At 33.6% G+C, this 27,528-nt stretch overlaps 1 protein-coding gene across 1 annotated transcript; it reads right to left on the bottom strand.

The window, feature by feature from the left end:
• Positions 1 to 1,010: 1,010 nt before the first annotated feature.
• Positions 1,011 to 27,446, bottom strand: LOC132735579 (collagen alpha-1(I) chain-like). The gene is made up of 44 exons (XM_060722536.1): positions 27,169 to 27,446; positions 25,127 to 25,267; positions 24,568 to 24,653; positions 24,124 to 24,177; positions 23,731 to 23,799; positions 23,219 to 23,311; positions 22,829 to 22,927; positions 22,335 to 22,442; positions 21,161 to 21,268; positions 20,695 to 20,793; positions 20,124 to 20,222; positions 19,297 to 19,440; positions 18,672 to 18,770; positions 18,253 to 18,360; positions 17,792 to 17,845; positions 17,399 to 17,506; positions 16,902 to 16,946; positions 16,377 to 16,430; positions 15,930 to 16,028; positions 15,470 to 15,577; positions 13,874 to 13,927; positions 13,538 to 13,636; positions 12,986 to 13,084; positions 12,572 to 12,625; positions 11,832 to 11,885; positions 11,252 to 11,467; positions 10,655 to 10,762; positions 9,998 to 10,267; positions 9,460 to 9,567; positions 9,036 to 9,143; positions 8,783 to 8,890; positions 8,170 to 8,223; positions 7,858 to 7,911; positions 7,389 to 7,442; positions 6,559 to 6,666; positions 6,132 to 6,203; positions 5,574 to 5,645; positions 5,169 to 5,249; positions 4,885 to 4,908; positions 4,270 to 4,417; positions 3,680 to 3,795; positions 2,908 to 2,997; positions 2,123 to 2,374; positions 1,011 to 1,800 (listed from the first exon to the last, which is right to left on the bottom strand). Exons 1-44 carry the CDS (start codon positions 27,245 to 27,247, stop codon positions 1,642 to 1,644), a joined length of 4,416 nt encoding a protein of 1,471 aa, XP_060578519.1. The 5' UTR covers positions 27,248 to 27,446; the 3' UTR covers positions 1,011 to 1,641.
• Positions 27,447 to 27,528: the final 82 nt, after the last annotated feature.

Raw genomic sequence — 27,528 nt, 5'->3', positions numbered from 1 at the left:
TCATAATTTTAAAATCCCCTATGGAAGTTACGTTTATTTTTGTTTGTTTGTCTTTATTCATCCAGCAGACTTCCAAGCCCTGTACTTTACACCAGTGTTTTTATAATTTTTCTCGGATTCTTCGGAATAAATTGTTCCAATAAGGCGGTGCTAGGGGGGCTGAGCTATTGAGATCTTGTTTCTGTGACCACCGTTGATTACAATCATTAGGAATTAATAGTCTGTCTCTTACGGAGAAAATTGTTAATTACTTGTTAGTTGTCCACGAAAGCCGTGCATGTGAACAAAGACCGAGATATGACTCAAATTGTTTTAAAAATCGGCTTAAAAATGTGAGTAATAAACAAACATCGAATCAAACTAAGTTATCTATCGGATTGTTGGCTGTAATTGAACTATGATCCAAGGTTACAATTGTTCCGTTACGAACCATTATAGGAAAGTGCATGAACAATATATTTCTAGAAAATTTACACAAATACATAAACCTAAAACAAACTAAAATTATATGGTTTCCAATAACGTTCCTTGTTATATCTCTGTCATAAGTTCTATGTCTTGAACTTGATAAACGTTCAATGTTTAGAATTCCCAGCCAATGGAATTTGCAATCATTTCTTCGGAATCTATATATTAGCATGGATTCTAATAATAGAACTTGTTTATGTAAGTACAGAATTTATCTTAAAAGTATGACAGGGGAAAGGTCAGTTTTATTTGTTCCTTTGTTTTGGTTTAGATTTTAATCACACCAAAATTGTAAAGGTCGTATGACACCCCTTTGAGTATTATTACACCGTCGGCCACCCCGAGTAGAACAACCAATATTCCCTAAGTTATAGCTGAATAATTGCAGTAGTAATCCAAAGTGTCAGAGAAGGCTCGAATCTAGAATCTACAGATGTGAGGGCATGTGATTTGAAGTCAGGAACATAAATATGACGTTAGGCTTATGATACCTTTGCAAGATGGATAACACTGGTGAAAAATTAAGATAAATCAACAAGAAATGCATTTTCAACAGTTTTATTATTGTCACAATTTTAGCGATTGACAAAATGAAGTGGCAATAAACATAATTCACATATGAAAAGCAGTTATAATGAATAACACTCATGGTAGTGGTGATTTATCACACGTTTGTATCACAGGTGCGCAAAAAAACAGGAAGTGACGTCATTCTGTCGGTATCATGGCAGACCGAGGTGGATTAAAATGACGTCACTTCCTTGAAATCATGGTGAATGGTAGATGCCTAATCACAACAAGTACGTCAATAAGTAGTATGATATCATTCCCTGATCATAAATGTGATGAAAAAAGGAATGTAGCTTTATGTTGCAGACGATCTCTGTTTTGAAAAAAAAGGTCATGAGTAAAAAATAAACGAATAAACACAATCCTCGACAAACAATCTCTTACACTCTAGTTACAGCGGATGTACACAGACTGTCTTCATTGGCTTCATACGAACACCTAAGTGCTTCAGGCGAAACATCTAAGCATTCAGTTGTTGCTTTTATTTAAAATCCTTGTTTAAACTTATTACTTCAGCCAACAAAGCGTCGAAAGCTTTTGGGTAGCTGTATTTAAATGTATATTATGAGTATATTATGAATTTGATGGGTGTTTTTCTTTTCTTTAGTTCTTTGAGTTAGCAAAGCAGACCGGGCCTAATGTCACACCGAACTTCTGATCCGCTCCTCCGCCGTCGCGGAAGTGTACATCAACGACCGGCAACAAAGCCGGTTTCCTTAGTTTCATGTAAATCTTGGACCATCCTGCGTTAGCGTTGCCATTCTGCAAAATGGTGGGAAAAACACAATTAGTTATGTTTCATATTCATTTGTTAATCTTACAATTTCTTTAATACATGATTAACCATTAAAATTAATGGAGTATTTTTTTACAATTATTGGGTACGAAGATCACAGTTTAACGAAATGCCGTCTAAAAATTTTACTTCCCAAAACATTCTTAAAAACAATTTACTAACATATGCTTTAGCTTTTATTTTGAAGTCATATACAGTAGGCATACACTATATCCATCTCAGAAGTATAAATCAAATGGTTATTAAGGTTAAAAACGAGAAGATATAGAGAGAGAATAATTTGCATACCATACATCCGTCTTCTGTTTCGCTGACAGAATATTTAAAGTTTCCTTTCCTCTTCCTTCGGCCTCCAGGATTTATAATATCATCATTAAATCCTCGTAGATTAACAGCTTTGTCGTAAAGTTGAGTACGGCTGTCGTAGTAGGCGACGGTGTTGGTACAGTTTATGTAGACCTCTTGGCGTACGAGATTACTCACACTTGCAAGACTGTTGATCTGGCTAGCCGTGGCATCATATCTAAACATGAAGTCATCCTGGTGTGCGAGAAAAGTAAGAATGAGAAAAGGGAAACAAAAAGTAGAGAATATGATCAAAGGGATAAAAATAGAGCATGGAAACAAAAAAAAAAGAACATGAAATATTTTTTAAGAAATGGAAAAAAGATTAGTCTAAAAAAATAATTTGACCATACAGTAAATTCCGCTTAAAACGATATTCAGGGACCGCCGAATTCATATCCTTCCGAAGATCGTTATATCCGAAAAGCAACCGATTTGAGACCTCGAAAACAGCATCGTTTTAAGCGGTATATCGTTATAAACGATATCGTTATAAGCGTATTTTACTGTACTTTACGCTGTTAGCTGCTAAATCGATGTATTTAGATATTCAAATCCCTTAACATTAAATTGAACAGTCAAAGCCGGACACACCAGAAGCACCATTTCAGCAGGATTACACTTTAAAAATTATCTTACTTCACTAAGAATTGTTTTACAGTCATGTCATACTGCAAACAGAATAAGCTGTATTATTTTAGACATAAATATAAGTTTTAAAGTCTTACAGGATGATCACCATTCAATGCTTCCTTCTGGATTTCTGTGAACCAGCGGTGGCGACTCAAAGGCTCTTTCACCCATTGGTTAAGAGCAAACTGGAAAACAATATGTATTTTGTGAATATAGATCTGACACTTTTATAAAACAAACAAAACGTGCAAGATTCTGTATTTAAAATATATATAAATAACAATTCTAAATATATATACATATTTACATGATAATGTCTTATTTAACTAAGATTTGTGTTTGTGAAAATTTAAAGAGAGGAATGTGTTATTATGTTACTCATGTTGTATTGTTAAAAGAATATGTACTTCATAAAATTATATTCTCTTGTTATAGAATATGGGTTTGCTAAATTTAATGTGCCGTTGTTATGAAAATATGTACTCATAATAAGATTCTGTACACATGTACTTTATACGATTATCTGCTATTGTTATAAGAATATGTACTTTACAAGATTCTGTGCCGTTCTTATAGGAGTATGTACTTTATAAGATTATGTAATGTTGTTATCAGAATTTATGCTGATAATATAAGAATTGATTCTCATGTTATAAGAACCTCTACTGATGATTGTTTCAAACAAGTTTGGATATCATAAAAAATGTCGGCTGGTGGCATAAAAATTCAATATGCGCTGCTCCTATAACATTTTGTGCTAACGTTAAAGAAAACTGTGTTGAATGTGCTGACGCCATAGAAAGTGTGTTGAATCATGACACAGCTTGACTTTGAATGCAACAAAATAAATATGGTTTCTAAGGTTACCTGTTTAGAAGGATAGATACAAGTCCAAGAAACAGATTTCTTGAAGTCGCATGACACCTGGTAGGCTTTGTTGTTGGAATAGGCATCCGGAATAATCCAGATTTTGTATGGTAAATCTGAGATAAACGAACAAAAATTGTACATAAAATCATATGTATCTGCTGTAGGATATCTCCAAAGTCTGTATACTAATTTATTTTGAGTACCATTTTTAATTTAGAGACAAACATATAGATCTATTTACGGTCAAATAATGTTGTGATTATTTTATAGGAGTATTGTAGAAAATATGGGGGAAAACCCCTTTATTTATAAAGCTGTACAGCAAATACACCTCAGAATAGAACCGGAAATCATGACATCAAGTACTTTTTTTTTGGCTTTCCAAACTTTGACCCTTTAGCCCTGCTAAGACCGAAAATGATTAAAACCTTTTCCAGACTAGTCTGCAAATAGCACAGATTTATATTTTGATTTTGAAATCCGTTACATAAATTCGGCAGTTGTAAGGGTTAATCATCATTATGAGGTGGCATATTCAGTAATGACAACGTGATACAAGTTGATGTAAACAGTTTTTCGACAAGTACCTCTCTTTTTAAGACCATCGACTAACTCTGTGTTGTGTTTTCTAAAGTCATCACAAGATGCTGCTGGTGCGTCTCTTTCGCCAGTTGGGGACTTCAACTTCTTTACAATCTTATCGACCTTGCTAAGAGTATCCAAAGCTTGTTTCTCCTGAAATTAAACAACCCAACAATAATCCATAGTTTTACTCCCATGTCATGCAACGCGTTTTTTATTGGCTGCTAGTTTTCATATTCTAGAATATTCAATAATCGCGTCATTTCATTGGCTCCAATGCACAAAAATGCAACGCATAATTTAATTGGCTAATAGAATGATATTCAAACATTAATTTTACGTAACGCTTAATTTGATGATTGAGATTAGCAACCGTTTATTTTTCAATAGCATTTAAAGGACTTTAAGACTCAAATTGTAATTAAAGTCATGATGCAACATACCTTCAATGACAGAAAGAAACAAACAAGTTAACAAAGAAAAAGGTCATAAACAAACCAGCACACAAAAGAAAGAAAGGAAGGAAGGAAGGAAGGAAGGAAGGAAGGAAGGAAGGAAGAAAGGAAGGAAGAAAGAAAGAAAGAAAGAAAGAAAGGAAAGAAAGAAAGAAATAAACTTACCTCCTCTGGGGCGTTGGCATCAGCCTAAAACAACAAAAGAAAACACCATTTAATCAAAGTACTGTGGGCACTTTTGCACTGTCAAAAAATGAATTACTTGCATGTTTAAATGGTACTATTTTATTCATTTATTTAACAGAACAGTTTTATAATAACAATCATGATTCTGTGTTACAAATGGTAATATAATCCGTAATTTAACTGATCATGTTGTTGATCAAATAAGTAATATAACTTAATTCTATATTTAGAACAGATACACTTGGTTTGGCTAAAGGCTTTACCTGGAACGGGTTTCCTTTGTAAGTGTTGGATCCGAACATTGCACCAAGGGCGTTAGCGTACATAGGTTGTCCTGGTGGTCCCTGCAATATTATAACTGGAGTATATTTACATTCATTTAAAAGTTTGGATTTGTGCCCAGATTGCTAACTTTTTTCAGTAGAAAGTTGGAATGTTTTTTAAATGCATGTTTAAGAATAAAAGCCGTTCAAATTCGAAACCAAACATTTTTTCTGTACTAGTATTTCATATGTTGAAAGAATTTGAAAATTTTGTAATACTAGGTATATGTAAGAATAGTTTAAATCAATTCTACCTACAGAGACCAAAATGTCATATGAAAAAATAGGAAAAAGCCTTGAACATAAGAAAGTGAATTTTAGGGGAAATGCTCGAAGTTAACTTACGGGAGGTCCTGGTTGACCCTCTGGGCCAGAGGGTCCGGAACGACCATCTTCTCCCTCGGGTCCGCGACGACCCTGAATACAAAAATATATACAAAATAACAATAACAGTATATTTGCAAAGATACATTAATATGCAAAGCTTACATATGGGAATATAACTAATGAAAAATAATAAAAGTTTGATTTTTTTCACAGGATTTATCTTGAAAAATTAAACTTCTTTACCAAGATAGATAATCAACATCTGACACTTAGAGCAAAAAATATATTAAAATATAACAAATAAATATATTGATAAGTTTAAATTGAATTTTATTATCGTCCATAAAGAATAAGATATTCACCATAAATTAGTGTGATATAAAAATCATAACATTTTATTATTTGTACGCGTCTTCGTATGTATTTTGTAAGCAAACAACTTAAGACAAAGGAAACAATTCTGAAAATTGCTTTAAAAAAACAAGAAGCTTTGTTAAAAAAAATATTCTGATTTTAACATTATTTTTTGTCTTTTTTTTTGATAATGTATGTTTGATTTAAAGTAGATATATTTACAGGCGGTCCTGGAGGTCCGGGTAATCCTGGTTGTCCGTCTAGACCGATTGATCCTCTAGGTCCTTCTGCACCCTGAACATTGATATGATTTCATTTTACATCTAATCAGCACAAAAAACAACAACAACAACAACAATAAAAACAAAACAAAACAAAAAACTTATAAAAATATTTAATATGATTAAAATCAGCTAATGATATGCAAGAACTAATTTAAGTAGATCTGAACTTCAGTCAGATAGTAATGATTGATTTTTATATTAAGATGAAATATTCTGTTATTGAAAATCCAATGCTTACTTTATTAAAGCTTCTTTTTAAGTGTAGAAATAATCAAACAGAAAGGCAAAATCACTTTTAAGACACTGCAAGTGATATGTGTTGTAATACGGTGAAGGTATTAGAATTATATTTCATGGAGACTTACACGTTGTCCAGGGGGTCCTGGAGGTCCTGGAAGTCCATCGTCACCCTGTAAGCCCTCTGGTCCGGGCAAGCCCATGAGACCAGAAAGTCCAGTCATACCCTTGTCTCCCTAAATGATGATAAATTCAAATTCATCTCTCAATGCAGAACACAATATTCTTACATTTAAAGGCCCATTAAGCCTCAGAAACGCTATAATTATATATTTTTTTATAAACTTTTCATTTTCGATGTCCTGTTATAATTTCAAAAAAGGTACTCACAAGCCAGTATAGATAACACAACTTTTGCTTCTTTTACGTTTTAGCAATGGGTACAGTGATTAAGTATTTTGTATGGTCAAAACACTACTTTGTTTACATTTTGCTACCTTTATGACATATTCTTTCTCATCCAGTAATATTTTCTTTAGGTGAGAACATATCATATGTTCTAAATACATTATTGCAACATTTAAAAACACACATATTTGTCCTTTCTGCAGAAGGAAATAAAATCATTTCTGAGACATAATGCGCCTTTAACGACCGTTACAGTGCATGTAAATATAAAGAAAACAGCATATATTATAAAACATTTGCTTTGTATTATTTTATATCCAAACAAACGTATTTAACTTACAAAATGGGATAATGGGTACACTCTGTAATAATCCATTGAATTGAAACTATTTGCGGGACATTATATTTCAAATCGTCTTCATAAAAAAGATAATTAAAAATTATAGAAAGTATGTTTGAATGTTTTTCAAGTTATGATTAAAAATAAATATTTTGTTTTTAATTTTGTAACATCAGGTTATAGCAAGACTTAATTCCGTAAAGTACGTACTGTATCTCCGGAATCACCAGTTTCTCCGGGTAGGCCTTCTGCTCCTTGTGGTCCCTGGAAATTGTTTCGGGGAAAATTTGATTTAATAACAAATAAGCAGACGACATTTTTTAGCAGGCAACAATTTTCCTAGCAAAGAACTCAGTTTGTACAACATCTATAAACATTACGCTTTAATATAAAGTCTTAAATAATACATGAATATTTATTTATTTATATTAAGAATTTTTGAAGATTTATCAACAGTTCTCCGTGTTTCTGTGTTCATTTTACCCTTTTGCCCCTAATTGATAAATCTGAAATTCCGTTCAACTTATTTTGAAATAAACTTATTTTATAAGCTCAATCAGATTTAAGAACAAAACATACCATTTCTCAATTATTCTAAAATCTTATTTGTATGTCTGTCTGAATGTATTTATTTATTTATTTATTTACTAGTATTGTAAAACAAATGTATCGAACTTACAGGTGGTCCTCGAGGCCCACTTGCTCCAGTTGTGCCAACAGGTCCAGTCTCTCCCTGTAGATAATAATAAAGTGGTTAGTAAAATGTGTACCCTCGGTTTCTAAAGTTTAGTTTGACAAAAACAGTAATAAAGGTCCTTGACTTGAATATACATATATAGCTTTGTAAGTTATTGTCCTGAACAACAGCTTTGGCACGTAAGGTGTTTGCATAAAAGAAAAACAAAGTATGTTACATTTTACATGTAATATATGGCTTTTGATGTAACAAATTTAGTTGTTTAGTTTTGTGTGTGTTTTATATCAAACTTACCATCTCTCCTCTTGGTCCACTGGGGCCTGAAGGTCCGCTTGGTCCTGGTGGTCCCTGTTGGAAAATAAATATATAACATATATAAATATCATCAATAAGTACCCTCTAAAGTGATAAAAAAGCAAAATTGAGCGCAATGGAAAAATAAAAGTAAAATTCAAGAAGTTTCATTATTTTCTTTGTTTAGTTGGTTCGAACCTACAGGGTGAGGGGCAAGTGGTTTTAAGTCAACGACCTTTACCATTCTGTCACGGACGCCCTAGTTAAATTGTCATATTGCTAATAATTTTGGCTCAGTGTTATTATAATACACTGTGCACGAGACCATATGCCCAGTAACTCGGCGTCTTGAAATTCATCCTTCGAAGATTTGTATTATTTCGGGAAAGTTGGATTTAATAAGAAATAAGCAGACGACATTTTTTAGCAGGCGACAATTTTCCTAGCAAAAAAGTAGGCCTAACTCATTGTCTTGTTATTCACCTTTTCACATCTTTTTATTCTGAGAGTATTGGATAATTGAAAATAATAAGCAGACGACAATTTTCCCAGCATGCACATTGTTAAATAAAAACGGAAGTGATCCGGCTGAGAATGTAAAAATTGAAATTACCATGAATCCGGTACCTCCTGGAGGTCCTGGAAGTCCTTGGTCTCCACCCATACCGCGCTCACCTCGTGGTCCAGCCAAACCTGGGAGTCCATCATGACCTGGGGGTCCCTGTTTTTGAAACAAAAGTAAGTTAAGATACTATGACTAGTGAAATAACATGGTCAGCAAATAGTGTACTATCAAACTGTAACATTGGCAAAAAGTATCTAATAGGTTCTGTTAGTTATGAGTAAGTAAAAAAACTTTTACTTACAGAATCACCTTGGGCTCCTGGAGGTCCTGGAAGGCCAGTTGGTCCTGGTGCTCCCTGTGGTCCTTGAATACCCTCGTCTCCCGGTCGTCCGGGCTCTCCCTGAGCTCCCTATATATATACAATTACAAATATGTTGTATTGTTGAGGACTGGTTATTTCTAGGAAATATCATACACATAAGGAATTATTACATAAACAAATGTATCTAGTTTGCTCCCATCAATTTTGAATACAGTGAAACTAACCGTGGCGTAAGAAAACGAAGAGAAAAAAATAGTCCAGTGCACAGTCCTTGCGCCAGTTACGTCATACTTGCTATATTGACAATACTGATCAGTGGAAATAATCTATTCGAAAAGTTCAGCCCAATTTTATAGATTTCTTGTCCTTTCTAATAACAAAATAAAACAAATAAATGACATACCAAATCACCAGCTCTACCCATCGGTCCGGTTTCACCCATAACTCCTGGAAGACCGGGTTCGCCTTGGTCTCCTGGTCGACCTGGGGAGCCCATGGGTCCTGGTGGGCCCTGAAATTAAGTAGACAATAAAATATTAAATCTTTGCCAGAACCAATTATATAACATACATTTCTTATATTACTTACGTTATTACTGCCTATATAAATAAGCAATCAGACGAATGTATCAATGACTTTTTAAGCATGTTCAATTCCAAGTTTCACGTTATAACTAAATTAAATATGTCAATATTGAAATAAACTCCTCAAATCTTCAAATGAAATATAATAATAATAATTCATATGTAAAAATCTGTTTTAAATATAAATCACTTGTTCTATATTCCTCTTATAATATCAAAGTATTCAGTTTCTTGCGGATACGTATTCCTAAATAGTTTGAAGTTCTTGCATGGATTTCCTATTGAAATGGTTTTTTAATTTACAGATCGTCAACATGAACAGCAAGTTATATTTATCTTTAACATAGAGTGACTTACTGATTCGCCAGATTCTCCTTGTTGTCCCTTCTGTCCTGGGTATCCTGCTAGACCAGGTACTCCTTGTGCACCTTGTTGACCCATCTGGCCATTAGGTCCGCGTGAGCCCTTAATACCATTGTCGCCAGGAGATCCTGGAGGTCCCATCTCTCCCTGTTGACCTGTATTACCCTGGGGGCCTGGTCGTCCTGTAGCTCCGGTCTGACCTGGTATACCCTGAGATCCGGTGTCACCGCGTGATCCCTTGGCGCCGCGGACTCCACGTCTTCCCTGTGTGAAAATATTACAATATTCATGTACACGATATTCATGTACAGATAATTCTCACCCCGAACTGAACAAATGGGTAAAATATATATGCCCATGAACTACTTCTTTCGGTCCTGATGCTTCATGAAGTCATGCAAGAAAAATATTTTTCTGCCTGGAAAATGTTTGTAATTTTTATGTAATAAAGACATTATACATGTTCTTACAATATATTTGAATCGGAGCTAAGTTTGACTTTCATGTTAACAAAAAGTAAACTAAAATGATTACTCTTTGCAACTGATTTCAGAAAAATTAGCAATAACTGTTTTAGCTTAAGCAGGGTTGATATTATGGAATATTTTTATTTTGGGACTGGTCGTAAGCATATCGACTATTTAGACATACCGTGGGTCCAGGCTTTCCTGGAGGTCCGGATTCGCCGGGTTCGCCTTCTTGACCTTTCTCTCCGGCTTCTCCAGTAGGTCCTTTGTGACCTGGAGGTCCAGCAATGCCCTGTAAGTATAAAATGTCTAATTAAGTGTCAATAAAATTATTTCATTCAAACGACTTTTTATCCAAAATTTCAAACTACCACACATCTTCGTCATGTCGGATGTTTCTTGTACGACAACAAAAATAGAATATACTAATATGCCAATATACTTTTGTTTAGTGAAGAAGTATCTTGTAAGTCAATAGTGACCATATGACTCTGAAACATATTTTTTAATTAGAGATCGTAAAATTCAGAATAAGGTCAAATGCCAAATAATAGAGCCATACTGTACAAGTCACTAAAAAAACGAGAAAAAAAAACGACCATGCACATTATTATTCTGTCCGTCACTGGATCATAAAATATCATTTTTCACGCCTGATAACGATCGAATAACTAACAAAAATATTGAAATTACACAAAATGTAAACATGAAGATACATATTCAATGTGATTTTACACGAACCGTTAATAGATATGATAATTTTAAGAACTAATCCACTTACAGCTTGTCCTGGTGGTCCGTCTTCACCAGCTGGTCCGGCTTCACCTCTTATTCCCTCGTCACCACGATTACCGACTGGTCCCTTTGCACCAGGATCTCCTTTCTCGCCCTTTCGTGGGGCTTCTCCTTCGGGGCCTGGTATTCCAGGTGGTCCAACGAGACCACTGGGTCCGGGTCTACCTGGGCGCCCATCTTCTCCTGGCGGGCCGGAGTCTCCCTGAAAGAGTCAGTGACACATTTCGTGGCTATTTTTTTTCACTTATAAAGTTTTTATTGTGTAAGTACTTTTTTAGTTACTATTATTTATACAAGCGTTTTATTGTGGTTTTTATTTAATAATTCCACTTTGCTTTTTCATTTAAGTACATGAAATAACTAAATACACTTATTAATTCACCTTTGCCCTGTGATTTAAGTAATAATAACAAAATACTAGTAACTTAATCATTGACCATTTCTTCTTCAGTTATGTAATAACTGCATACACTTCCTATTTCAGCTTTGCCTTTTTATTAAAGTAATAACAACGTACACTTATAAGTTCACCTTTGTCACTTCATTTAATAACTTAATACACTTACAAGTTCACCCTTGCCTCCGGACGCTCCTGGGGGTCCACGTGGCCCTTGTTGACCCTAAAATGATAAAATAATTCCAGAAAATATGTAGATATTCACATCATATAAAAACACCGCAATGATAAATTCAATATTTTTGTTATTCCGCCATTACAGGAAAATCTTCGGAACGTAGTAACCATTTTAGCAGTCTAGAATATTTTTTTTGAAAAGAGAAATTTATGAATAATTTTAAAGAACGAAAAGATCCTTTCATAAAATGAGTGAAAAAAATACCATCAATACAATTAAAGAAAATGTTTACTTTGCGTTATTTTTGTTACAGCTTTTTTACTCACAGGCATGCAAGTTCATATGCTTCAGCGCTTGGCTTGCATTGAGATATCATTATATTTAGCCTTTGCAAACAGTTCTGAAACAGTTCGGTTCCAGTCGCCGAGTAGGCCTTCCACAGCATCTTACTAGGTACTTGGTAGTCCAACTACTGGTAATTGTACTAATCGGTCTAATATTGTGCTATTTTGATGATGGGCATTATCTCCCCCACTATAAGCGAGATTCTGACCCAGAACAAGAAATATCTCAAAATCTAGCTTTGGCACGAGAACATATTTTGACAAGTAACATGGCTGCTTGGCGGTAATCTATTTATAGAAAACTGCAGACGACAGATTTCAAACATCAGAGAATTTCTATACCAAAACAAAAAAGGCTAAATCCGTGTGGCAAAAACTTTAACTTACAATGTTTCCTGGGGCACCAATATCGCCCTTGGGTCCAGCATCTCCAGGCATACCCTAAAACAGAAAACATCCGTATCATTTTGCTTGAAAATATATATCCTTGTTAATTTCCTCTACTATACCAACAATTTTATCTTCTATGTTATACTTGTACATTTTGTTATTAACGTTTTCTACTTCTGCCTCTTTAGAGGAACAATAACATCATCTTGACTGCCATTCAAAAGTTCAGCTTGCATTCTTTAAATTGATTTACTTTCAGATTCAAAAACAGACTGGTCTACTTTTTTTAGTCAATTATTTCTTTTTCAGAATGGCCTTTTTTAGATACTTTCGGTTTGACGGCATATGTTTGATCAAACTTTTTATCAGAGTCAAACATTCTAAGATATTTCTAGTCTAAGGTATACTTACTCTGTGACCGTCACGACCTGGCGGACCGACCGATCCAACCTCTCCTGGATCGCCGACGGCACCGGGCGGACCTTGTTCTCCGGGGTAACCTCTCTCTCCCTATGTAAGAACAGAATAGAACTTTATTATCTCAAATCAATGCAAAGACAAATGAGAGTCCGGAATAAATGCGAAATTTAAAATACATCACATGTGGTTTGTGCAAAGAGATTAAAAAGCGATACTTTGAGTCATTTTAAATATTCTGTTAATAAGATAAGTACATGTGAAAGGTGACTAAGAGATCGTAGATTCGAATCTATTAGGGTCACTGCGTGTTTAGTTCTCTGTCCCCTTTATGACACCAGTAATGGTTACTTCAAAGAAGTAGAAACGAGAATTATTTCAGACAACCCCTAGATCTTTCATGGCAGTGGGGCAGAAATTGATTTGTTTAAACTAACAATATTTGACAATAGTATTAACGGTTTTTAATATTGGTATAACTACTATTGTCCATACCTATAGCTATTAGTTATATTTTTCAATCATTTATTGCATTATAATACTTACAGTTGATCCTGTTCGACCAGGCATTCCAGCTTCTCCGGGTCGTCCGGCTTCTCCTGGCACGCCAGCTTCACCTGGTGCACCTTGCATGCCTGGTGCTCCCTTTGAAAAAAACACACACACACTTTTTTAGAAAATTTCCGACATGCAGTTTTATAAACAATATGTCAGCTTTTACAGTCGGAACAAATGTTTTTGAAATAAGTTAGTTTTTTAATTTTACTTACACTCTACCCGTTTAAAATGATTAATGAGATTCTGTCAAAAAAAGAATGCAATTTCAGATAATCAAAAGAAAAAAGTTTTTCATTAATTTAAATATATAATTCATTTAGTTACCTGGAAACCTGGTGGTCCAATATTGCCCTCTGGTCCACGTTCACCCTCAAAGCCCTAAAATTTAAATCAGACAAGCGTGAAGGGATCTGTTTGCATATTTAATTATCAAATTCTAGTTTTTTAACCTTTAAATTGAAATCAATCGTTAATATATTTGTATATTTTGCGGCAAAGTGATTTAGGGAAATAATTTCAAAACTGGACTTACAAGACTGAATTAATATAGGGAAATAATTGCAAACATGGATTTATTGGGAAAAATGTTCCAAAATCAACGTATAGGTAAATAATTGCCAAGTATGAACTTACGTGAAAAAAACATTGTTGTTGCAAAAATGAAAAAATAGTAGACTGTGTATATAGTTAGACAATTCATCGGACCAAGTGAAAAAAAAAGCAACAACAAAATTAGGCTAATAGGGGAAATAAATAGAGGATATTTGTTTGTTTGTGTGTAAGATGAAATTTTATTTCATCGAGTGCGCTTTAAAAACAGTATTCTCACGAGTGGCTCACGAGTGCTTAAAAACAAGTAAAAACGAAATTTCCATAATTTTAACGTTAATATTAAAATCTGTTTTTCCCATTGAGAGCCCCATTTAGTCGGAATTTCTCATTAAAAACAAGAAGTCTTGAGCTGAAAAATAAGTCCGCCAATCAACGTTAAATGACGGTGATATTTATTCATTTTATTAAAAAATATGAATGATCGCTTGTTTTAATAATAAAAACGAACAATTCTTGTAGGAGAAAAAGTCCAACCATCCATCCATATTTCTGTTACTTTCTGCGAATTTATATTAGACCTGGCTTTGTAAAATGTAAACGGCAGCCATTTTTTAAAGTTGTGTATTACATGGGAGGAAAATAATTGTGTAAGATTCAGAGGGATATAATTTGGATTTGTTAGTCATACACCTTTTTAAAAGAAAGAAAACTTATTTGAGAATTGTAACAGACAAAAAATAACAGATGTGAAAACATTCAAAAAAGGAGCTAGGAAAATGACACACTTGGAAGCTTGCTCATGGAACGCTGGGTTATTTTACTTATTTTTCGAGTGATGGCTGTCAATGCTTTTCAATTTTTCATTAAGCATACGGCAGTTATTGCTCGTAGGATACTTTAATATGCCCAAATGACATCAAGAGCAGTTTTGCATGGGGAAGGAATGGATTGGATTTTTCTGACTGTAAAAATGAAACAAAAAAATTTAGAGACGAAATTTGATGATTGGAATTTGAATTAATAGAAGTAAGTTTTCTTCTTTTTATTACTTTTGACATTTAAGTTATTTATCAATTTCAGCTTTGCCTTTTCTTGACACAGCCTGACATTGTCAGAATTGTCAGCAAAAATAAAATTGAGGTATCACATGGGGAAAATCTTAAAAAAGTAGTTTCGTCATTGAAAAGTGTGAAATTATATTTTGATAATTTTCACTGTGAAATTATCAAATATAATTTTCACGGATAAATCAGTAATCCACTGAAAAGCATGAAATAAATAGCTTTAATGTTGATATCTGGGACAAATTATAATTTATAAAGAAACTGTCCCATAATTAATTAATACAAATTGTTCTCTTTTACTTACCTGTGGTCCTGGGGCTCCGGGTAAACCGGGACTTCCTGGTGCGCCAGTGTCTCCTACTGGGCCAGGTTGTCCCATTGGTCCGGTCGCTCCATCACGTCCTGGGCTACCCTAACAATATCAGAAAAATAAATCATTATCAGAATAAGCTCACTTTTTACTTTTTCTCACAAAAGTTTTTACTTTATCCGCGCTACCGTCAGTTAGTTCAACTTTTGCTTTAACTAAAGTACTAAGAAAAACACATCAGCCAGTCTATTCTGCGAAGTCCCGGCTCAATTTTTGCACACCAATCCAATGCGTAACGATCCGTGTAATTATGGAAGACTTATATAAATATTTATATATTTATTCATAATCTCTGCAATAAAACATTTGAAACAGGATTCAGTCTAATGCACGCGATTGTTTTTTTGTGTTATTAAATAGAACGGACAGACAAACACTACTGAAGGGAACTTACTCTTGATCCTGGACTTCCGGGTTGCCCGACCAGACCAGGAACTCCCTGGATACCTGGAGGTCCCATCTCACCAGCACGGCCATCGTTACCTGCAGGTCCCTAAAACATACAAGTTTATACAGTTTTATATATTTTATTTCTTTCACACGTTGTAAATCAATCAAACATTACTGTATAGGCAATACTTTTAATGTAGGTTTTAAATTCGTGTTTTTAACGATCAAATTTTCACGTTTTAACTTCATTCATGTAAATAATGGATGCCAAGTGTAAAAATTCTGGTTGAAAATTCCGTACACGTGTCTTTTGGCCACTTGGGTCATTTCTAGAATAAGCTATTAACAGATAAGATTTTTCATTTTTACCTTGTTTAGAGTTGTATGGTGTTTGTGCATGAGTATTTCAGTAAATAAATATTTTATTAAAATGTAAAAAAAAATAACTTACCGGTGACCCGGGTCTTCCTACATTGCCGTCACGTCCCTGAGGTCCGGGTGCGCCCTAAAAATTTACCAATCAACCAATCAATCAATCAATTAATTAATGTGAATTAATCAATCAATCAAACAAACAATCAACCAATAATGAGCGGAGTGAGATTTCTTTATAAGATTTCTTTATTATATCTAATATCTATAACTAATGAACAAAATGTTCTGAATCTTTTATCGTGTTACATCACTATTGTGTATTAAAAAAAAAATCTATTAAAAAGGCAAGAAAAGTCATCCGAATTATTACCTAGCAGTTTTTTCTGGCCTGTCTCCATAATAAAGATTTTACGATATATGAATATTCATGTGTTCATATAAAGTCTTCTTATACTAATTAGCATAATTGAATCGATATAAATAAACATATTCTCATTTTAATTACCAAAATTTAAATCAAACATTTAGCGATGGAAATGACTTTTTACAGGATTTTAACATTTCTAACAGAAAAAAAATTAAGCATGTTAAATGTACTCACTCTTGCGCCAATGGGTCCAGCTCTTCCAGCCGGTCCGGGTCGTCCCTAGAAATTAATTAGAATATTTTTATAATATTTTTATACTTTTGAATTGTTTCTATTTTTTACTGGCATTTTGAATGACGTTATACTTCTATTAAAACTTATTCACTTATAATAATAAGGGTTTTTATAAAAATGATTAAAATGTCAGGTACAAATGCCTTTTTAAATACATTTATTTTAAACTTATTTAAATTTTCAACAATAATTGTTCACAAATTCATTCTGCGTAGAAAAGTTCTAACACCGCTATTGCTGGCGGAGCAATGACAGTAAAAAGCACAGACCACAGAAAATTATCATTTTAAAAATGTGGTGGCGGAAAATTCTGTGTACATTTACCCTGTCAACATGACTGCAATTTTATTGACAGAATAACAATCAAGACAGGCATGGTTATAACAATTTTGATAGGTTTGAGTTCGTGTTAAATAATTAGATCGTTGCCGACTTACAGTTGGTCCGTCAGATCCTCTCAGACCACGTGGGCCTACCGCTCCCGACTCTCCGGCTGGGCCGGAGTCACCAGATGGTCCCGGAAGACCGCGTCCTCCTGGAGATCCCTATATTGTTTAAAAAAAAATGAAATCATTTTTACATTGTATAAAATTGACATAAAATACAATAGCAATAAAGCTATTTTGAAAACCCACAAAACAGAAATGGCACAATTCTAAAAATGAAAACAAACTGACAAATAACTATCTATTTACTTATACAGTGAATATTCTTTCAATCTGAACAAAATTCAACACTAAAACTATTTGCATACTAGTAACCTGTTTCACGAAATATTCCGGAAACAAACGAAAGAGAACGAATATTAACGGAAATTAGAAATAGCTTACCCTTTCTCCTGGTAGACCTTGTGGTCCTTGGAGACCAACTGATCCTGTCTCGCCCTGTAATGGAAAATAAAAAATTTCAAATCAATTATATAAATTCGACTTCTTTGGTACAGCTAATGTTTTACAAATTGCTCTCGGGGTTCTTAATTTTGAAAAACACTAATTTCTTTTCTTTTATTTACAAAAGTGTTCCATCATGAAGATGTTTTATAATGAATATCTTATGTTTATTGTGGAAATTATAATACCCATGTTTTCTATGACAGCTGTAAAACTAAAAGTTTATTAGTTGTTTTTTGAAGCCACGTTTTATTACAAAGAATCACAAGCGGTCAATATCAACAAGACCAATTCTACAAATACCCCCAACTCTGTTAAAACAGAATTAAATGGAAAAAATTGTAGTTTCCGTCCGTTTTGAAATCTCATTTCCGAGAATAAAAACATGTACGTGTACATACCCGCTTTCCCTCGGGTCCACTTTGTCCTGGAGGTCCGCGTTCTCCGTTAATTCCGGTGGCGCCCTTGATACCACGTGATCCTTTGAATCCAGGAGAACCTGGCATACCCTGTTAAAATGCAAAAAAAAAACATAAGAGAAAATGAATTTTAATCTTAATAACGTTAGAACCAAACCATTTGTAATATATTAATTTCTTATATGATTTACATATTGCTGCAATCGCATTGGTCTAAACAGTAGTCAACTATTTATAAGATCATTATAAAAGGCACACAAAACTTATTTATTTACATGCAGCATACAGTTAACGTTATTTTCTTGTCTTAACTCTGAAATACTATTCCATCTATACTTTTCCCGTCAATAATTATTCTTATAATAGTCATTTTATCCAGGATTAGTTAAAACGATACTCACAGAATTTCCCTTTGGTCCATTCGCTCCTGGACTACCGGCTGCACCAGGGGGACCTCGGGGGCCAGGGAATCCTGGTGGTCCTGCGGGTCCAACATCACCCTGTCAAAATTCAAGTTACATCCGAGTAATTAATAAGGAACATTAATTCAATATGCATTCCAAAAACGTGTAGTTTATATCATTCATCTTTTGCTATTCGAATGAACTATCATAAAACTTTCAGCCCATATAATAATCTATTTTGGCTCACAAACATTTCAAGCAAATATCATGTATTTTCCACACACACTTTAAACATGAAAATCCACACATTTTCAATCAATTGAACATAGTTGTGTACAATGTAATTAATATGCAATATAAAGTATAAAATGGGTAACGTGACCTTTATATACAGTTATATATACACAACTGCTGTCTATATACGATTTCCCTAAGAAATGTTTACTGTATTATAAATTCATTATAAATATTTCGGACAGGTTATATGGCCGTATATAAATATTTGTTTGCAATTAAACCTAGCGACTCGGGTTGTGTTTCCAAACAACCGTTTTATAAAGGGCTATAAAAGTTGTAAAAAATCTTTGATAACTAATAATGATTATCAAAATAGTAAAATTACAGATGATCCTTTTTCTCCATTTGCTCCGTCCCTGCCAGAAAGCCCTTGACGACCATCTTCTCCCGGGGGACCAGGTACTCCATTTTCACCACGTGGGCCCTGGGGTCCACGTGCTCCCTTTGGTCCAGAGGCACCAACATCACCCTATTAAATAAGATGTTTTAAAATAGCAACTTAGTCGTATTGTTCGCTTACCAACCCTATTACAAGTAGAGAAACTGATAGCGAACAGCATGGATCCTGATCAGACTGCGCGGATGCGCAGGCTGGTCTGAATCCATGCTGGTCTCAAACGCAAGTTATGTTGGTTTTCTCGTGACACAGCACATATTATCTACAGTGTAAAAAACATTGTATCCTATATCCTACTGTACATAGCTCGATGCAGCTCTACGTCTCAAATTTTTTATGACTCACTTAATTTTATCACTTTATTTCTGTTTATCACTCACTTATATAACTAATTGTTTATCATTTACTGTTTATCAATCACTTATATTACTCATTATGTAACATTCATATTTAACAGTTTTATTAAGACGGACATGAGTGAGGTTTTTTTTTATCGCACATGTATTTAACACCCTCTCGGTAAAATGTGGCTAAAAATAGCTACAATATTTGTCCAAATTTATACAAATAAGGGCTGGGGGGAGGACTTTTGTAGATCTTTATGAACTTGTAATTTTCATGAATTTTCTATATTTCGAGGCTGTTTCATTAGTTTGATATGTTGTCTTTTTCAACTAATTATTATGACTTTAAAAATTTAAAATAATATGTTTTTTTTTAAATTTATGATTGTCGTCTGCAGTAAAAGATAGTACCTTCATTCCTGGAACGCCAGGATATCCGGGAGATCCCATGTTTCCGACATTACCAGGCGGTCCTGTTTGTCCTGGTAAACCGTCAACACCACGAAGACCCTGCAGTAAAAAAAAAATATTTTATTATCAAACATGTATTGCTAGATCTAAAAATCGTCTTTAGATATTTTGCTTTAAAAAAGCATTATTCCTCTGGGCATTTGCCTTCCAGTAATTAAAATATCTATGTTGGTAACGATATCAAAGATTTCTTTTTAAATTTTAAGATTAAAGATGTGTTGTTTTAAACAATACACAACGCATAGGCAGTGGTTATCACATGGTTTCACTTTTAGTAAATAAACCAATAACTGTGTCAAAATAAATTCTGCATGGAGTTTTCAGTAACAGTCAGACTGTTGAATTTCTTGAATGGACGCGCTCAGCTTTTATTTTTGTAACAGTCCATTATCAATTTGTGGGATATCAAGATAAAAATTTAAAGTTAGGAAATGTAAGCTAGTCTGGCTCTATACTTTTGGCAAAACCAAATTTCTGTTCCCTTAAGGTAAGAGATAATTGATTTGCTTACCACTGATCCGGGCGATCCGTCCTGGCCGCGATCACCTTGAATACCACGTGGTCCCTGTGGTCCGGGGCGTCCGTTAGGTCCTATTGGTCCATCGGGGCCCTTAAAATGTAAAAAAAAATGTTATCATTTATAATCTTTTCAAATTTAAAAGAACAAAAATAAGACAATATACGAGCACATTTTAGAAAATTGTTATCTTAGAATAAGCTTAAGTATGATTATTCATATAATTCTTGGCAGGCTGTGACAAACTAATGAATATTGCAGTACGATTTGTATTAAGTCCGAATTACGTAAATGTAATGTCCTTTAATGATTTATTTAGGTGGAGTAAAACTGTTTGAAATAGTTTAATGCCATTTCATCTTGTATGTATATTAACTTATAGCCAATACTTACAAAAACTGTGTAAGATGTCGATGTACATACACTTTATAAATTTTAATGTCTGCAAGATAGAACTCACCTTTTCTCCGGTGACCCCCACCTCCCCAGCCTTTCCTGGAGCTCCACGGAAACCGCGGTGACCTTTCATACCGGGTAAACCTGGCATGCCAGGAATTCCATCTGGTCCCTAAAAATAGGAACAGTGACTATTAAAAACATATTATTAAAGGCGAAATAACTTGACGCAAATTTACAGGCAAATGGTGAAAATGGAAAAAAATGACTGCCTCTCAACTCGATGACCGTAGGTTCGTGACTTTAAGTATCATCACGACCATGTTTTTTATTACTTAAATCTAAATTTCAAATTAAACTTAACCAAAGGACAATATCAAACTTATTTGATAAAGCTTAAAGTGCCGAAAGCTCTTTATAAATCGATCATTGTTATTTGAGCTTTAAAGCGTACGCTGCCGAATGAAGAATAAGTTCAAACTATACCAAACGTTCATTACGTCACAATTTCAAGATGAGTATTGAAATACCAATCGTATCTTCTCGGCAATTTCCGCCAAACGTCGTTTATTATTGGTTATAGTTGAGATGTTCCGAGAACTTTCAAACTCCTCGCAGCGGTTACTTCCCCTGATCTGTACAGTAACCACTGCCACCACAAGTAAATTCGGTCGAATATAGCCGGATATATTTTTTTCACTTTTAATTTTAAAATAGAATACTTTATATTATTTTAGTTTTCTTTCTTTAAATAGTTATGCTTAATGTACAAGAAAATAAAAAATTATACGTATAAAAATTATTTTGTAAACATAACGAAAGATATTTTCACAGACACCGTATGCATAGTAACAACCAGTAAACAAAGGCAGAATATAAACAGTTATTGAACGATTGCACAAAAATATTTGATCCGGCACTTGTTTTAAAGTGATAAACAAATTGTGTGTCTTGAACTTATTTTGTCTGGTAATGATGTAATTATAAATCTGCCAGTTTGATATGGGATCCTTGGCGTTCTGAAACTGGCCGCCATGTTTTTGTCACATGATACAACTATCATCACGTGATTTCAGTGGTGGCAGTGGTTAAAGTAGCAAAGCGTGACGTAACCGCTGTGAGGAGTTTGGAGAACTTTATGTGATAAAATGCAGCATGGATAGTTTCAAAGAGGTTTTAATTCAATTTTTTTGGGTACAATTTCACCTTTAAATTACAATGTAAACTGAATATTTTACCTTGGTTCCAGGGGTTCCACGAGGGCCTGGTGACCCATTTCGTCCTGGAGACCCATCAGGTCCTGGTTGCCCGGGGGATCCTGGGATACCTGATGGCCCGGGTGATCCCTGTCAATGAAAAAATTAATTATCTCTCTTGTGTGTACTTTTTGAAAGAAATAAAGAGCGTTTAAAATGGAAAACAATTATATATTCTGCTATTGAATATGAAAAAAGCTGTACATTTATATGCGTATAAAGGGGGGTAATTAAAAATAATTATAAAAGGAGGTAATTTAATAGGATTTCATTCAGTAAAATGTTTAAAATGCTTGATATCCGTAATAGGTAAAATCTTTTATCTAGATGGTTGAGTCTGATAAAATAACTAAATTTCATTATTTTGCTAGAAAGGAGAATTCGAAAGAAAAGCGTTTACCTATCGATTTATAAATACATGTATACTATAATACTGTATCTATTACAACGCTAATCAAGTGGAAAAAAATTCTTACCGGAGGCCCTGGTTCGCCGGGTGATCCACGGTTACCCTGTAAGCCCTGTTGACCTTGAGGTCCAGGAAGACCGTCAGGTCCACGTGGTCCTTGAGGCCCCTAATTCAATGTAAGAAAATAAACAAATTACAATCAATGCATAAACTGAACACGTCTAACTTATTGAAACTACGATATTGGCGGATTTTATGTTTTAATTTACAAGTAAAAAAAATACAGCAGCAGGAAAAAGTCCCGGATGCAAACATCCAATGACGTCACGTGATTTTGAAAATCTTATGATAATTTTATCATTATTTTTTAATATTATTTTATTAATTATTATTATTAACAAATTACTTAATGATAATTATACATGAATAAAAAGAATAAATTGTTAGGAGCACTTACAACATTGGCGGTAAGATATTGTGGCCCCTGTGCATACCCTGCTTTCATGCCTCCCATAGCATTATAGTAGTTTTGATAGGCTTGGTCAGCAGGCTGTAAAACAATAAAGAAAATTATATATATATATATATATATATATATATATATATATATATATATATATATATATATATTATATATATATATATATATAATATATATATATATATATATATATATATATATATATATATATATATATATATATAAACAATATTAAACCACAAAGTTGTGATAAAAACAATATAAACTTGAAAAACCGAATCTTAAAGTTAATATTTACTGTGCATGCACAGCGTCAAGCTGTCCTTGCTTATACGTATTAAACATTTAATTATGTTTAGAAAATCGCCATTTTTTTCTTTTATTTATTTATTTATTTTTATTTATTTATTTATTTATTTGGGGGGGATATATATAAATATTGTTTGAAATAATGTTTTATTGACAAAAAATCACAGTAAAATACGCACCATCATGTTTGGTCCAACGTTACCCGGGGGTCCTGGGACTCCATTCATCCCGTCGAATCCTCGCTGACCCTAATTAACATATGAAAAGGTCAAATATTAAAACATATTACTGTATAATATGAGATAACATCTATAAAAATATAAATATTTCAGAGGTTTTTTTAGTTAAATTTCTACATTTGAAACGTCTACAATCTTCGATTGTCCTGTCATGGTAAAGGTCACGTCAATACATGTATTAGGTCAAGGTCAACTTAAATGTGAAAATAGAGTCGCGTTTCCGTTTTTGGCATTGAAGACATCCAAATTTTGTCAATTTAAAAGTAAATTTAAAAATTTAATCCATGAACTGCGTGATCCTATAAACCATGTACAAAATATGTTCATACTTACACTTGGACCCTGTAGTCCTTGACGCCCAGGTTCACCCTCTGGCCCCTGTGGACCCTAAAGTCATAGAAAAATCGAATATGAGTTTGTTTGTTTTTCAAAAAGACAATAAATTTATGTCATAATTAAAGTGAACTGAAATCTGAGTTATGATTTTAATGGCTATTTGAATATGGCCAATGGCAACATCATTTTTTTTCTAAACAAACTACGACTTTTTATGAAGTAAAAATCTTACATATATTAACACTGAAATTTATTTCAAAATCAGATTTCCACACACAGATGGTCGCATATTTTGTACCAAAGTGTTGATGGAATTATTATATATATAATTTGAAGAGTAATTTTGCACAGTCCTATTTCAAAGATTCTTGTACACCAAACACATCCGTGTGTTGTTATTACCTGTGTTACACGGTGGAAAAAATAAAAAGCGATACGTACAGGATTGATAGCATGGTATGGGTAGACTTTATGCTCGGCACCATAGCCTTCCTCCTGGTGTTCGGCATCTACGTCGCCATCTTCATCTTAAAACACAATGCTTACATATTATATATATCTGATATCTTTAAATTATCCACATATGAAAAAATGGAAATAAGGATGCGATATTTCGCAAAATAAAGCAAACTAACCAAAAATGAATGAATGAATGAATGAATGAATGAATGTATGAATGAATGAATGAATGAATGAATGAATGAATGAATGAATAAATAAATAAATAAATAAAAAAGAAAGGTGAACATGTAATATTTATTGAAAAAAGACTTTCAAGTTCACAATTATACCATCATCATCATCATCATCATCATCACCACCACCACCACCACCATCATCATCATCATCATCATCATCATCATCATCATCATCATCATCATCATTATTATTATTATCATTATTATTATTATCATCATCATCATCATCAACATCATCATCATCATCACCATCATCATCATTATTATCATAATTATTATTATTATCTTTCAAAACGTTTTACCTAAACAATCGGGGTAATCCTCGCACTCGATAACTCCAAGCGTACAGAAACACACATAACAAGGTCTATTGTCCTTATCTGGGAACCAATCCAGTCCGTCCTCTACCACCTCCCCTTCCTCAGTTTTACACTGACCCTTTTCTGGCAACAAGAAAGAAAAAAGCGATATTTAAACTATGACCTTTAACCCGTTGAAACTTAAGGTCATTATCACAGTGAGGCAAATTTTACAATGCTATATTATTATTGTATTTAAATTTTTCACCCGAATTTACCCAAAATTGATAATTCCAAATATAGCAGATTAAAAAAATTCTATGGGTCAAAGGTTAAGCAACGACCCTTTTATGACCTATTTTTAGAGCCCCAGCAAATGTTGTAGAAATTGTTCTTCTTTAAAAACTAGTCATGTGTTACACCCGTCGTGCACTTTAACGAGTTAATTCTCTATTTTTAGATATCCGGCATTTTTTCAGCCTTTTTGTATTTATATAGGGTTAATAGATCTTAAAGATTTATTTGATGATATTCGTTTAAACCACGCTCTTTATAATGTATTCAACCATTGAACATTAAGAGAATGTATTTGTGAGAATTATTTATCCTGGAAAAATAGTTCTATGAGCCACGCAGAGCACTGATGGACGGACAGACGGACAAAACAATAAACAATGGCAGATGAAAATATATGTATAGATTCTGACAATAATTATACCTAATTTTTATTTTTCAGAACTGCTCTTGTTTACTTTTTGTGTCTTGAAAATGTACTATGAAAATACCTGTACATGATATTTACTGGTAAACATTGTGTCAGTTAAAAGTGGGTTATCTTTACTTTACAGAAATGAGAAAGTTTAAGTATCGCAGAAGATCTGGGGGTTTGATAAAATTAAAGTAGACGCATTTTTTCATAGGATTTATGAGATTGCCTCCCATAAAATTGAGTCGTTCTATTAGTTTTACAAGATCATTCGATTACACTGCTCTGTTTTACTGCTTTTTGTGATTTTAATCCTTTATGACTATCACACAGTTTTTTTTCAATTATCGCTGTTTAATTGAATCTTCATAAACCTTTCTGCTTTTGTCTTGAAAGAGAATTGCTTCAAAATCCGGAAACATCCGAGAATTACCGTAATTATACGGAAAACAAGACGCAAAAGACACTGTATTGATTTACAATTACAAGTTACAAGAAATTGAAATGCTTTTACAAGATAAGTTTAAAAAATAAAATTAATCTTTTTATTAATAATGCTCGAAGTGTGAAGAAATAAATCAACGATTTCAAATTCAAATTTCAGCCATATTATATATCTAGGTCATTTCCGGTTCCGGTAAGATACGTGGCGTTACATTGGTTAAGTATACGATTTAAAAGTAAAACCATAAAGCGTGGTACAGTCCCAAAATTTATGAAAATAATTACAAAAGAAAGTTAAAAAAGAAAACAGCCGTCTTGTCAACTGTAAATGATAGAACACCGGGCGCGTTCATATATGCAAATGAGCTAATAAATAGAAATGCCTAACGCATAATGTTTTATTTAAAAAATTAGGTGAGTTAATATTATCTTAACATGTAGCCCAACAAATTGTGCGCATGGCTTTTAATTATATTGATTATATATAAGTTTTTTTTTTATATTCCTTATAAAGATCGACGTCTATGCAATATCAGTTTGTAAAATCGGTCAAATATTGAGACTACATAAGAAGTTGTCATAGTTGAAGCCTAATATATCACTGCATTTTTTGCTAAAAGTCATAAGATAGACCCTTCCTCTTTGCAATGATTATATACATGTTTACGTATCTAAACAAATTATACTTCATGCTTCTTTATGCCAGAAGTTGACATGTCTGCAATATCTCTTACACTTAGAAAGCTCTTCCACTGTTCAGAGAGTCTAAAATAAAATACAATAGGCATATAGACTTGTTTGAAAATATGACGTTTTTCAATATGCAAATAACAACGAAAACGCCATAACACATAACAGAATTGAACTGATAGAAAAGTAAACAAAAATGACTTACTTAATTCAACGTCTTGAGCCCTTATTACGATGAACAGTATGGATAGCGTGGCTGCCCATCGCACTGAATCAAATGCCATGATTAAGCTTCCTTATTATACATGGAGGAAGCTTAAACTAGGAAAAATGTCCAGCGTCCGTTGGAAGCCAGTAAACCGGCTATCCGCTTTGGAGACGCCGTGTTCCTTATCCCTCGGAACACTGGATCCCGTAGAATTAATGGAATAAAACACGGCTTTACAGCCTTTGTTCCAATGTTGGCCAGAAAGTCTTAATCTTGTCGCTTGAAAATTGGTGAAACTCCGCCTCTTTCTGTTCGGCCAATCAGAAGCCGCGTTACAAAGCAGGTAAGAAATAAGAT

This window comes from Ruditapes philippinarum, unplaced genomic scaffold (genome assembly GCF_026571515.1).
Source record: "Ruditapes philippinarum isolate M1 unplaced genomic scaffold, ASM2657151v2 ctg1366_1_1_1_1, whole genome shotgun sequence".
NCBI lineage: Eukaryota > Metazoa > Mollusca > Bivalvia > Venerida > Veneridae > Ruditapes > Ruditapes philippinarum.
The sequence above is the reverse complement of the archived record's forward strand: the minus strand, read 5'-3'. Positions and strand labels throughout refer to the sequence as shown.